A 13,523-nucleotide genomic window follows, 5' to 3' on the forward strand; every position below is an offset into this window, starting at 1 on the left:
TTTGACATCTCTATTCTTGGTGTTAGCTTTAAAAAAGGGGTTTGATGCCCCAGAACAATTAGAAAGAGGTCTTTCTCAGGCAGTTTGTAATGTTCAAAGATCGAAATTGAAACAGTTATTATGAGTGCATCACAAGACGAGTTGTATGAAAGATTGACTGAGCATTGCTTTACGTCTCTCTAGAAGATGTTTTCACCCATGAGCGGCACAAAATACTGATGAAGGGCTTTCAACTTGGACATATACTCAGCACTCGGGGCCCTTCAGCAATGCAGTTTCTTTATCCTGCAAACACGTACCGTAATAAGGGACTTGCGTTTGTAAAGTCAAATCTAAAAGACACTGAAACGTTAATTCTTATGCCGGTGTATTCACTGAATTATGTTCAACTATTAGAGATTGCATTTGTCAGAGCTTCACATGCCCAATTCAGCTTTATTCAAAACACATTCCAAAGAAAAAACACCATATTTTAAAATTTATCAATTTATTATTGATTATTTAAAAAGTATTATATTAAATTCCTAAGTCGTACTTCATTACATAAGACATATGACCAAGTTGACGTTATTTGTTTACTTAAAATTGTAAATTAGAGTTACGGCAGTTATGTTAGTTATAGAGAAAATGTTGTTCAAAAATGTGCTTTATAATATACATGATCTTTTCAACTGTAGAGGATTGATCCCACCTTTGGCAAGGTTAGAAGGTTTTATTGTAAGACAAATATTACATCGTATACTCTATGTATTTTAACTCTTTAATTCTTGGTTTTGAATATGTTTTTATACAGAAAACGGTATATACCTTTAAAACAAAGAGTTTTGGCAAACAGTAGTTAATACAGAGTTTGTGTTCTGTTGGTCTCATTATAAATGGATGTAAGAAATTTTTATGTGTTAAAACCAATTGTCCATATTTGTTGGATTTTTTTTAATGCATATATTCATTACCTTTTTTAATTGAACAAAACCTTTATTATGATCAATAAAATATACAACTTCAATATACAAAATGTGTCTTGTCCTTTTTCTAAGCAGTTGGAAAAGAGGAGGTATAAATCAAATTTATCAAGTAACGTGTGCTTTCAATATTAAGTTTTCTTGACTAAGTCAATTATGCTAGTTGTTGTAAAATGTCATTATAACTAATTTAATACAATTTGTATTGGTAACGTCCTATAATATAAATAAAACAAATGCCCCCCCCCCAAATGAAAAAAAGAATATCGATTTTGTTTTGGAAAGGACACATTAAAAAGAGTTGCAAGTCAAGACAAAGGGGATGGAAATCTTTAGTACCTGCACTATCTGCCTCCAGGTGTAACAAGGACTAGGTAGGTAGATAGGTACATTAAATATTAAATTGCAGAAATTCTACAAAAACCTAGACAAATGTACTATTCTTTGAATCAGAGCATAATAAGCACTTAAACTAAATAACAATATTCCGAGTTAAACTTGTGTTACATGTAATAAAGCGGAATTAAGGAAACTATTATGCATCTCGATTATCATATATAAGGAACTGTTCAATAAATTTAATTCATACAGGGGTTAATGTAGAGTAAAATTTCAACATCAGAAAGACGTATTTCGCAACACGTGAGTATTAGTTTTGATTTATATTTCGCTTTTTTGAACAAATTCGGTTTTTTTTTTAAGAGAAACATAATTTATTTTTATTGTCTTTGGGTCATTAATTATTTTTAGGTATCAAAATGGCAAGACCAGGAGTAAAAGATCAAGGTACATTCCGTTTTTTTTTTTTTTTTTTTTTTTTTTTTTTTTTTTTTTTTTTTTTTTGCAGAAATATTGTTTTCAAAAATATTTTAGCATTTATGTATTTTTCAAATATGACATAAGATGAAGTATTGTACATATATATTTAAAACTGAATGAAATTTGAAAACTGATTAAATTGTGGTATTACCCGAATTTGCTATAATATGAAGTACTACACATTAAATTTTAATAATAAATTTATTGAAAATAGAAAAATTGATCAGAAAAAATATTTAGGAACATGTATTTTGCAATTATGCCATAAGATAAAGTTACACATTTATTCTTTTTTAACATAAATTAAATTTAGTGAAAATAGAAAATCTGGTATTTGGCGGAGGAGGCGCAATGGGTGCTGCCTATGGAGGAGTTATAAAGGTATACAGCATTTTTTTTAAATTTTGCTTATGCTTTTCATTTCGAGAATAATTGAATAAGGACAATTTAGCAATGACTTTATTCTCTTAAATGTAAAGATAATACATAATATACCATAGTATATTTAAATCCGGGTTGTGTAGTTGTGGATCCAGGAATAACTTGTCCTCGATTAGATAATGAATGATCCGGTGTGCAGAATTATGGACATTTGATTTGGTCAATTGGTGTTGCAAACACATAATTAGTATTGACTTAATTCTTATTAAATTTCTGATTATTTAGCACACCTAATTAATTTATATTCGGACGAACGAAGTGAGAGAATATAATTCCATGTGATAAGTATGCACCAAAAAAATCGGTCAGGATTGAGTGACCTTGATTTTATCAGAATAACAACTAAAATACTTCAGGGGAAAAGAAATAGAAATACAGGATGCATGTTAGGAATTATTAAAGGATAAAAACAAGAAAAATATTGGATGGTTGAAAACATCAGAAACATATAAAAAAAAAAAGGCGGAATCATACGGAAACCGGAAGGTGCTATGTAGAAGAATATCTTATTTCGCGGCCGTCAAATAATTTTCTGGTGGCCGCCTGTTATTTATCTGGCCAAATAATTATTTGGCAGCTGTCGGATAAACTCTCTACTTGACAGTTGAAACTAACCGATTTCCATAGAATCAAGAAAACGGAGCATTAAATAATATTATTGCACATATAAATCATAAAGATCTAGCATGCATGCATTTTAATTCAACTTCTTCATATTTTGATAACATATACTTATATTTTGATTTTAACATTTCCATAAATATGTATACATTTTATGTCTGTTTGCCATTTGCAATATTTTTTTCCTTTTTAACTTCTGTTGTTTGTTTCACTTATTTTACTAGTATCATTGTCATATGGTGTATATAGTTAGGTTTTACTCTTGTGTATAATTTTATTTAATTTTTCATTTCCATCTTTCAACCATCGAAAATTGATAAAACGTCTTCGATATATCTAAAGGTCGACTTGAAGACTTGGAGCAGCAAGTGAATATTCACTTCTTATCATGTCGAAAAATTTCCCCCATAAATTCTGTTGCATATAAATAAAAAAAGGTATGCTATTTGAGAGCGCAATTGGTTCCAATGAATTCAAACAGATTGTTGGGAGACCTGATTTCCAAAAACTTCACAGATATTGTCAAAAAGACACTCAAGCATCTTTTTAATATGAACTTCAGAGTACTTGCGTGTACAATCAAAATGATTAACAAAATAATTTTGCAAATGGACAGTGAGTATATTTACGAGTTATATTTTTATTGAAAAGCAGCTTGTCTTTGATTTCAAAAAGCTTGACTTTTATCTATTGTGTGGAATGATTGTATAAAGTGATAAAAGTCATGAATTTTTATGTTTATGATTTTTGTAAAATTTTGTGATTTCAAATTTTCTTAAAATTTCTTAGAGCTTTTATGTATCCAAATCGGATATACACTGCTAAAAATTTATTCTTGTACAGTAACTCTATTTTTATTAAATGAGACTTTTACTAAGTCTTTGATACACGGTGCCATTGTGCACCTCCTATTTTACTTTTTGATCCGACACATATTTTTGGTTTCCAATACCAAAACATGGAAACTGCCATTTTTTCTATAATTTTGAAGGGTATCCATCTCTTACTCGCAACTTCTCCCATACAAGATAATATATATTACAATGATACTTTCGCAGATTATTCCATAATGCCATTGTGCACCTCCTATTTTTTTTTATCTGACACTCATTTCGAGTCTCCCAGAGCAAAACATGGACTTTGCCATCATAATTATATGGGAGGCGGGGGTATCATTTAGTGAGCTCAGTGCTCACATTTCCTCTAGTGCACACAGTTCCTCTAGTTTTTTTATGCATTCTCGATTAAATGATTTATGTTACTCGTTCTTTCAACTTCGAAAATCTTGTGCGTTCATTGGTTGCTTTCTTGTACACGCTTAATTTTGTTTCTGTTAGGCTTGATGCTTTGCATAAATTTTACTTGTATTAGATAAATTGTTGAGAAACAAAGACTCACTGAAAAAAACTTCTTTGAAATTGATTCGACTTAAACTTGCATATGAAATGAGAATCCAACTGTTCCTTTGCCTTGCACTCTGCACAATAAAGTTGCGGGTCCTTCAAATTAGACTTATATAAAAAATATTTTGGATCAGCGCAAGGATGAGTTTATTTATATACCAATAACACGTCAGTCTTGTCGAGGCCCTGTGTCGGTCAAATTTCCTTAAATTTTTTAATATTTTAAATGCACTGTTATTTCTATGTCCTACAGAGTGAAAGAAAGTAGCAACAGTCAACATTGCTTGACTACGCGTGATTTTTCTTAAATAAGTTGACTGTGTGAGTACTGCACCTTTATTTGTATTTGCAAAAAATAGTCAGTATCATATGATAAATACATGTTGTGGAGGGTAACATCAAGGTTCAGCTTCGGTTGCCAATAGCTTTACGCAAGGCTGTCTTTAAAAAAATGGTTTGGTTGCCCTCTCCCGACCGACTGATTAACAAAACATATTTTACATTCAAGAACACGTTTATATTTTTTTTTATTCCTTTTATCCAGTCAAAAAATTAGTCGGGGGAAGGCAAGCCAACATAATTTAAAAATAGCCCAAACTATTTATACATTATTTATTCAACAGATACTGGAAGAAGCTGAAATTTTGTCCAATGTGAAAAGATTTGCTGGAACTAGCATTGGCTCTTTAGTTGCAGCAATTCTCGCTATGAATTGCACGGTCCCACATGTCGAAGAGATCCTGAAAACCAATATGGAGTACATGATAAAAGGTGGTATTAATGCTGATATTGCAGTTTGAAACTCTATAACCAAACTGTACAACGTAAGACTGATAGTATTCTGTGATATACCCCTCTTAAATGGGAAACATTTTTGTTTCACTTCTTTTCTTTTAGACAAATATGTTTTGAGGTTTGTTGGGTTGCGTTGTTCACAATAACACATGCAGAAAAAACAGTTTATTTCTTTCAACTCGTACGTTTGTCATTTACACAATACTTTTAATTGTTTGGGTTTTTTTTTTTCAAGAATATAAAAATATTTTACAGATAGTGTCTGTGTGTGTTCTTAACAGCGGGATTCATGATGGCTGCTAGGAAATTATATATCAGTACAATCATAGACCTTCAGCTTTTCTTTAGATGTATGACACAATATACGGCGCGGAAGTGTGTAGCGCTAATTTAGGAATACACAAGCTACTCAATACCCAATGATTGCGCCAAATTTTGAATACGCCAATTTACGTATACGAAAAGTATTGCAGAGACGGAAGGAAGTGCATTGCTGATAAATGCTCTTTTAAAAAAAAATAATATTGAGTGATCCAGGGACCTCCCTACACTATTAACACACCGTGATTTTACTTAAAGCGACACTGTGACGCACAAAGAGGAAAATTGATAAATGCAGAATTTTTGCTTGACCCTTGTTAATTTTGTTCAATTCCTAATTTAAGTATTAGGTTTTAGAAAATTACGGGTTTCAGAACCTAAAAATTATTTTTTTAAGGGGAAAAATGAAATTAAAATTAATTTTAGTATGCCTTAGACCGAAAATATTGCTCAATACTTCTTCTACCCCATTGTACGCGTGTGTAGAAAAAGTTGAATAAGTTTCAATAGTTACCATGGTCTCAAGTACCCAGGAATGAATGTCAGTAGGCCAAAAAAATTAGAGGCAATCTTTTAAAACGTTGCTAGAACATATTTCTCACCTATGCATGCTCCAGTTGAATGTTGTATACAAGTTTGAGCTAAAATTAAAAGTGTTGTGACCTTGACAAACACGAAAAGAACAAAACGGTAGATATAACCTTTGTTTTTCCGGCACTTATCTCGTACAATTTTTTCTTGCAGTTAAATTGTCATATCTTTGCCATATACTCAAAATTTTCATAAGTCTTTCTCTGTATGCCACAGATATCTTAAAAGAAAGACATGAGTTTGACTCATTGTGTTCTTTTAAAAAGCAAAACAACATCGAATTTCCAATGGCAAAACATGGACACTGCACTTCTCTTTATGACATCTCCTATCCACAACTCCTCCTATAATACCGAATAAGATTTAATGATACTTTCTTAAATTTTTCTTTCACATAATGCCATTGCGCGTCTCATATTTTACCTTTTGATCTCTGACATTTATTTTGTGTCTCTCAAAGCAAAACATGGACTTTGCTATTTAAATCATATCGGAGGGGTGGGGCATCATTTAATGAGCTCATTACTCATAATACCTCTAGGTTATATTTAATATTACTCATATTTCAACTTAGATTGTTGCTGTGAGTCATGTAGCTGCAATGATCGATGCTGTAGTGGTTGCACTTGTTGCTGCTTGTGTTGCCAAGATTGTATGGGTCGCACTAACTCGTGCTTTCTCTCCTTGTGTGGCTTGTGCAACCTCCTTTGTGGGGCTTGTTCCTATAGAGATTCTTCCTTTGGAATGCATTCTGGAAATAAATTCCTTACGTGGATTGGAACCCAATTTGAAAAAATTGGTTTCCCCAAAACAGTGACATTCAAAGAGGTTATCTACATTGCCTTTTAGATACTTTCATATCTTTATTTTAAATATACAAGTATCTAAACAGTTAAAGTGCACGATCGATACCAACTGATTTCAAAGTATCATCTATTTCGATCTATTAATTTCGATTACAAGCAACCTTTTACCATTTTTTTTCTACAGTTATATGAGAAAAATGGCAATGAGTTGTGCATAGTTGTCAGCAACCTCAGCACACAGGTAGAGGAATATTGTCACGTGAAGACAACACCAAATATGGAGATCAGACAAGCTGTCAGAATGTCTTCGTCCCTTCCAGGTATTTCACTAGCTACAATCAGATTCTTCAAGTTCACAGGAATCAACCGCAGAATGTTCATTGAGTCAAATGCTGACTGACGTTTTTCATACTAATTGTTATTCCATTATTTATACACTGAATTGACGACTGATTTTTCCGTTATTTCCCGATCACGACAAGGAACACACGGTGGGTGTAAGCCGTCAGCAGGGGATACTCACTACGCTATGGCACCTGATCCCACCTTTGATGGTTTGGAGGTCCCTGTTTGCTCTGGTCCTATTTTGTATTGTTTAATGGACTTTTGGTCCTAAATTCTGTTTGTTATCTCCATATGTTTCATTTCCTCCGAAGTATATTTACTTAAAACTTTTCTAAAATTCTTATAAAAAATCATTTGCGGATATATATACCCTCCTTTCCTAATATAATAGAGGTACCCTTTTTAGCCATGAGTCTACTTTGCTTTGGATAAATGTGTCTAAGATATACATAGCAGAAATAACAACTGTACAATATGTATTGTCAATTTGACTTTGTGTGACAAAAAGATGGGACTGATCCTTATTTCCAAAAAAAAAATTCCCAAAGCATTTGAACGGTTAACAAAACATTATTTTTTTGATATACACTGTATTAGAAAATTCTGAAATGCTTCCAATTTTTTTTTTAAATTTCAGTGTTATTTGAGCACGTCCAACCGATGAACGCCAGTTGTGGTAGAAAATCGGTGTATATTGATGGGGGAATGCTGTGTATTTACCCAATTTTCTGCTTTGATGGTACTGATATTTTACCAAACGTAAAGGGTTCCAATATCATGGTCTTATTCATACATGTATAATACAAGTACTGTAATTCCAACACTGATTTTCCTAAATGTCTTAAAATCTGCAGGATGGTGGCTTTCAATGAAACCAGAGGATTCCTTCTTCAGAAAGTTGAACGACATTGATAGAATGCCCGAAATATATGAGAGTAGATTTAAACCTGAAAACGATGAAGATTTATTAAAGACTTTGGGTTTTGTATTGGTAAGTTATGTGTCATTCTGATATCAATACTTGGCTCATCTGATTAATTGTTTTTGTTTATGATATCAAGATCACGTGAATGTTTATCTGATTTAATTTTTTCTAAAACGGTCCATGATTACTAGTACTTGCTCGATTTAGGGACCGTATTTAACGCTCAACAACCAATTAATATTGCGAACGGAGAAGTAACCACCTGAATTGTTTTCGTTTTGCAAAATGCGTTTCTATACTGTGTAGTCTTTTTTTCTATGTTCATTGTTTTGTATTTTCACCTTTCAATATAACAGAATACAAAAAAAATCCCAGTTGGCTTCATTAAATTCAATTTGTTATTCTACTCTCTGGTAGACAATGGATACTAGTAGTCATTTAAATGACTATACAACTAAGACTTCGAAATAAAACAATACACATTATCAGCGACTATGTTGCTTTTTCAGTTCGCCGATAAAGAAAGTAGGTTATATCGAAGACATTATGAAGTAAAGGAAGGGATTAATAATCTAACACCTGTAACAGAGCAGCCTCCTAAACTGGATATCCCAGAAACGGATTCAGTAAACGGACTCTCTTCTGGAAGATGTTCTAGAACAGAGCAACCCCCTAAACTGGACATTCCAGAAACGGATATAGTAGACGGATCGTCTAAGAGCTCCTCTGTAACAGAACTGGAAATCCTAGAACCGGATACATGCGACGAAGTGTTCAAAGACATAAATACAAAGCTGAAAAGGTACCACGTTCGGAATGCAAAATCAAAATATTTTCAATTTACATACGTGTGTATTTCAGGATATTGTATATTTATTAGTACTTAGAAAAATAAGGAGAATTACATTAGATTTATTTTTATTTTTTAGAAAATTCTTGGCCTCGAACGAACCCATTAGTGACAGTGATAACAAAAATTTGATGATATTTCTGAAGGTAAAATGAGTCTTAATTAATCGGTAGTTAAACGTATTAGACGGCTCATGACGTAAATCACACAGAAAAAAACTGCAAAAAGGTTCTCGAAAAGGACAAAATATTAAAGCTGTTCTAGCTGTTGAAATATCTCATACATGTTTAATAAATGACATATAATCGAGATAAATTGCACAATTTTTTTTTCCAAATGTTCCATTTTGAAGTTAGTTGCTGCTAAGGATAGAGAAAACAAGCTAGAAATGGCAGACTTCATTGACGAACTGGAAAGGGTTGGTTATGTATATAAATATATTTCCAAATTTCTGGATTTCATAATCCGTCTTCAGGTGTACAGAGATGGAACTTATTATATATATATATATATATATATATATATATATATATATATATATATATATATATATATATATATATATATATATAAATCAAAAAAGCAGATCTTACTTGACAATTGTTATATTGGTATATTCTGGTTTAGTTTAAAGGTCAACAGACAGACGTTTTTGAGGATTTATTCGGAGACAGAAGTCCAACACAAGTATGGGCATACTTAACACAGAGAGAATGCGGAAAGGTATCTATGATTTGTAATAAAGAAATTCTGGAAGTAGTGTAAAAGCAGGTCGTTTTCCTACTTGTGTTGGACGTGATTTCTAAAACATGAAAGAAAAAAGCTGAGCGACTGACCAGTACTTAATTAAAGTAGAATCACATACAGTCAAAAGATTCAAATTTAGCAAGCCTAGGAGAAACAAATCTTGTAAACATGCAATGTATTTAGAGACTGTCCGACAGACAGATAAACAGAGGGACAATAAACTCACTTGTACATGTGGTTCCTTTTTTCTACCTGGGGGAAACAAAAAAAGATTTATTCTGAAAAAAATTCAGCTTGTCTTCCTTTTTCTTCTAACCACTACTTTGGGGACTATTTCTCTGCTTTAACCACTATACTACAATATACACATTGCGTAATTACTTGATTTGTTTGATTTGTACCTGATTTGTCATGCTTTTCATGCTTCTCTTCACCTGCGCCCAACTCCCCATGATCAAATTTCTTATTTCCCAAATGTACTATATGATAAGTACAATTTACTAAATGATTTATTTTAGATAGAATTTTCGGACATAAATCGATTCATCACAAGGAACACCGGCTACAGTGTAGATCAGTGGTACAGTGGATTTTCTTACAAACTTTCGGAAACACCAACAGAGTTCTTAGGCTCCATACTCAAAACAATGATGCTGAATTCAAGCAGAATCTATATGAAGGTACAAAAAAGCATCACAGATTGTCAACATATCATTTTATCATTTATTTATTCTTTAAGGTCTTTCCACCCTCACAATTTAAAAAGTACAAAAACTGTTTTTTTTTCATTTATTATAATTTAAATTTACCAATTATTGCAAAAAAATTTATTGGTCGCCATATTATTTAAGACGGGAGACTTAAATAAACAGAAGTGTATGTCAACATGAAAAAAATTATAAATTTTTTGAAAATAGTATTGTAAAATGTTATGCAAAAATTGGTTGAAATGCACAATTCTGATACTAAAAGTTCCAAATACTTGCTACTTGCTAAGATAATTTTGAAATGTGAATATCAGGGTCGCTTTTTGACATTTAATGTACAATAAAGTAAATGTCTGAATGAAGTTATCTGAGAAGGAGTTATTGCCCTTGTCAACATTTATTTATTAAAGATTGAAATATTGATTAAAATTGAAAAAAAGATTTTTCAAATTCTTTTACTCAACAATATTTATCATTACACCTCTTGAAAAGCAATCTTTCAAAAAACTTTGTTCTATTGGGTATGAATTTTTAATAACAGTTTTCGCAAAAACCTATATGACATAGGAGGATGGAAATACCTTAATGCACTTTATTCTTTTGTTATTTGAAATGTGTTATTTTAAATTACTAGTATTTTATTAAAATTTCAAGTATGTGTGAATGTAAAGATATCTTTCAATGGTTACTCTGTTCAGAATTCATACCGAAATTTTGACATATTTTTTTATAGAAGTCCTGATTATATAATTTTGGGGGATATTATTTATTCCAGCATTTCTAGATCTCTTCTAACCTTGTTCTGAATTTTGTGATACAGATAACAGACATTCCCAGGACAGTCGGGGTAAACACAAAATACATCTCAGGTCTTGACTTTGACATGGAAGACGATGACAGAAAACTATTGGTTCAGGTATGCTACCCTTTTGAAAAGTTGAATTAGATTTGGATAAATTTTATTGTCTATCTCTTTTTTAAAATACAGTTTTTTTGTTTCTTCCTTCATTTTAGTGTGGAAGAGATGCAACTGTAGAATTCTTGAAGGCCCGAGGCTATAAATTTCAAAATGCACACGAAACGGAAAAGTGATTACCACTCAAACTTTCGATTACATGTACATTGTACAGACAGTTTTGTAAGGCAGTGTACTTCTGTTTGTATTATTTATTATACATTGTAATTATAACGATGCCGAAAATGATAATCACTTTTAAACATGTCTATAAACGGAATATCCATATTAAGAGGGCATCCTATATTTACTTTGATATCTTCAAAACTGGATCTCTCTTTCAAGATTTATCAAATGTTGAAAAATTATAAAACTTCTAAGATATATCAGATTCAATCGTTTGTTTGTTTGTATATATTTTTTTTTGGTTTATCTTTTTTAACATGAAACATATGGAGATAACGAAGAGTATTCAACATCAAAAATTAATAAAATAATTCAAAATAGGAGCAGAGCAACACGGACCTCCAAAACATTAGAGGTGGGATCACTATGTGCTTCTTGTCATGATCGGGAAATAACGGGAGAATCCGTCTTCAATTCAGTGAATATATATTGGACTAACAATTAGTGCGCAAAACGTCAGTCAGCATTTGACTTATTAATGATAAACTGTATTTGCTGACAAGGTCATAGTATCGACCATAGAACTTACAAAATGATGACTTAAAAGAAACTGCTGATATTCTTGTTTCATTAACTTGTATGTCAATAACTTACCTCGTCTAAGAAATTGATCATACGTATAGCATGATCTTGCGTATCGAATCAACTGAGATATATAAACTCCGCATGCAGGTAATGATGGCATATTGCTGCATAAGTATAAAGGGAAGTTGACGATTGGAAAGTTAAAGTCATCACGTTTATTATGTAGCTTGTTTGTTAGATTACCATGAACTTTTATTTTCAAGTAAAACATCTAAATATGAAACAGATGTCAGACTCTTTGGTACATGTATCTTTTATCTTAAGTTCACCAGTATATATCGTTTCGACATACGAATGGAAATTACCATTGTTAACTGACAATACGTCGTCGATATATCTGAATGTCGAGTTGAAGGCCACATCAAGTGTTTTCTTCTTTTCACGCTTAAGGGGGATGTACGGCCACCTTTAGTGCAGTGAGAGCAAAATGTAAACATTTCTTCAAATGGCTAAAATACATTATATTTTGATCAAATTTTAAGTCTTTTTGATAAAGATACAATAAATATGCATAACCGAATGCATGTTGTGCATATATAATCTAAACTTTTGCAGAAAAATGCTTTTGATATGCTCCTTAGAACTGCGCGGCTACAGAATTCAGCAAAGCCTTAAAAAATCCAAAAAAATACGCAAACTGTGCATTAATGTTCTCTCTACAACCATTTGTTGAGAAAATGTCTAAATTTTGCACTTTTAAATGATAATTTCAAGTTCAAAACAAGGTATCGTTGTCTTCAAAAAGAGTGTAAAGAACCAAGAAAGTAGTTCATTGATAGCAGCACGTGGTCTATTTTTAGCACAGAATTTTGTTTTCCAGACCTCTTCTTAATATGGAGGGACATAACAATCTTTAAATGTAGAAGAGAATTACAGTTGCAAAATACTTCAAATAATATGAACGCTTTTAAAAGAGGAAATGTGTTATAGTGTTTCTTGAAGTAATTTATTTAGTATTATTATCGAACAGTTGTTAAATAGTGTACTTATTGATATAAAAAAAATCTTAAACTCTTTGACTCCAGGTAAGGAAAAATGAGCACCATCAAAGTTAAGAATTAAGAGTTTGTAAGTTTGCCACAGATAACTTATAATATCTATCAAAAGTTTAATTATCACCATTGAAACACAAAGACATTAAACACATAAAATCGATATGAATGACCTTGTTTTAGTACCTACTAGTACGAGGGGTGATCAAAAAGTTCGCGAACTATCTCTATACATGTGTATCTACAAAACCACAAATTAGATTAGAAACAAATTTGGTGCACACAAGTTCTATAAATAGCATATGCTGAATAAAGTTTTTCTCACAATGAGAAAATGATGTCATTATGCAGGTACTTGTGACGAAAAATGGTTGTCTCAGTAGAACTCGTTCAACAAACTACTAAAATATTTATGGTATATCTTAAAAATGCCTTTGAAGTATCGTATAAGAATTTGTTCACAGTTTATTAA

General features: G+C 31.7%; 1 protein-coding gene across 1 annotated transcript; it reads left to right on the plus strand.

Moving 5' to 3' along the window:
• Positions 1 to 7,036: 7,036 nt before the first annotated feature.
• Positions 7,037 to 11,075, plus strand: LOC134280364 (uncharacterized). The gene is made up of 9 exons (XM_062762770.1): positions 7,037 to 7,079; positions 7,742 to 7,843; positions 7,959 to 8,095; positions 8,539 to 8,831; positions 8,959 to 9,025; positions 9,232 to 9,297; positions 9,507 to 9,602; positions 10,145 to 10,306; positions 11,067 to 11,075. The coding sequence occupies exons 1-9, from the start codon at positions 7,037 to 7,039 to the stop codon at positions 11,073 to 11,075; spliced, it is 975 nt and encodes a 324-aa protein (XP_062618754.1).
• The last annotated feature ends 2,448 nt before the right edge of the window (positions 11,076 to 13,523 follow it).

Source organism: Saccostrea cucullata, unplaced genomic scaffold (genome assembly GCF_032062105.1).
Source record: "Saccostrea cucullata isolate Sc308-1 unplaced genomic scaffold, CSIRO_AGI_Scuc_v1 ctg23672, whole genome shotgun sequence".
NCBI classification, from domain to species: Eukaryota; Metazoa; Mollusca; class Bivalvia; order Ostreida; family Ostreidae; genus Saccostrea; species Saccostrea cuccullata.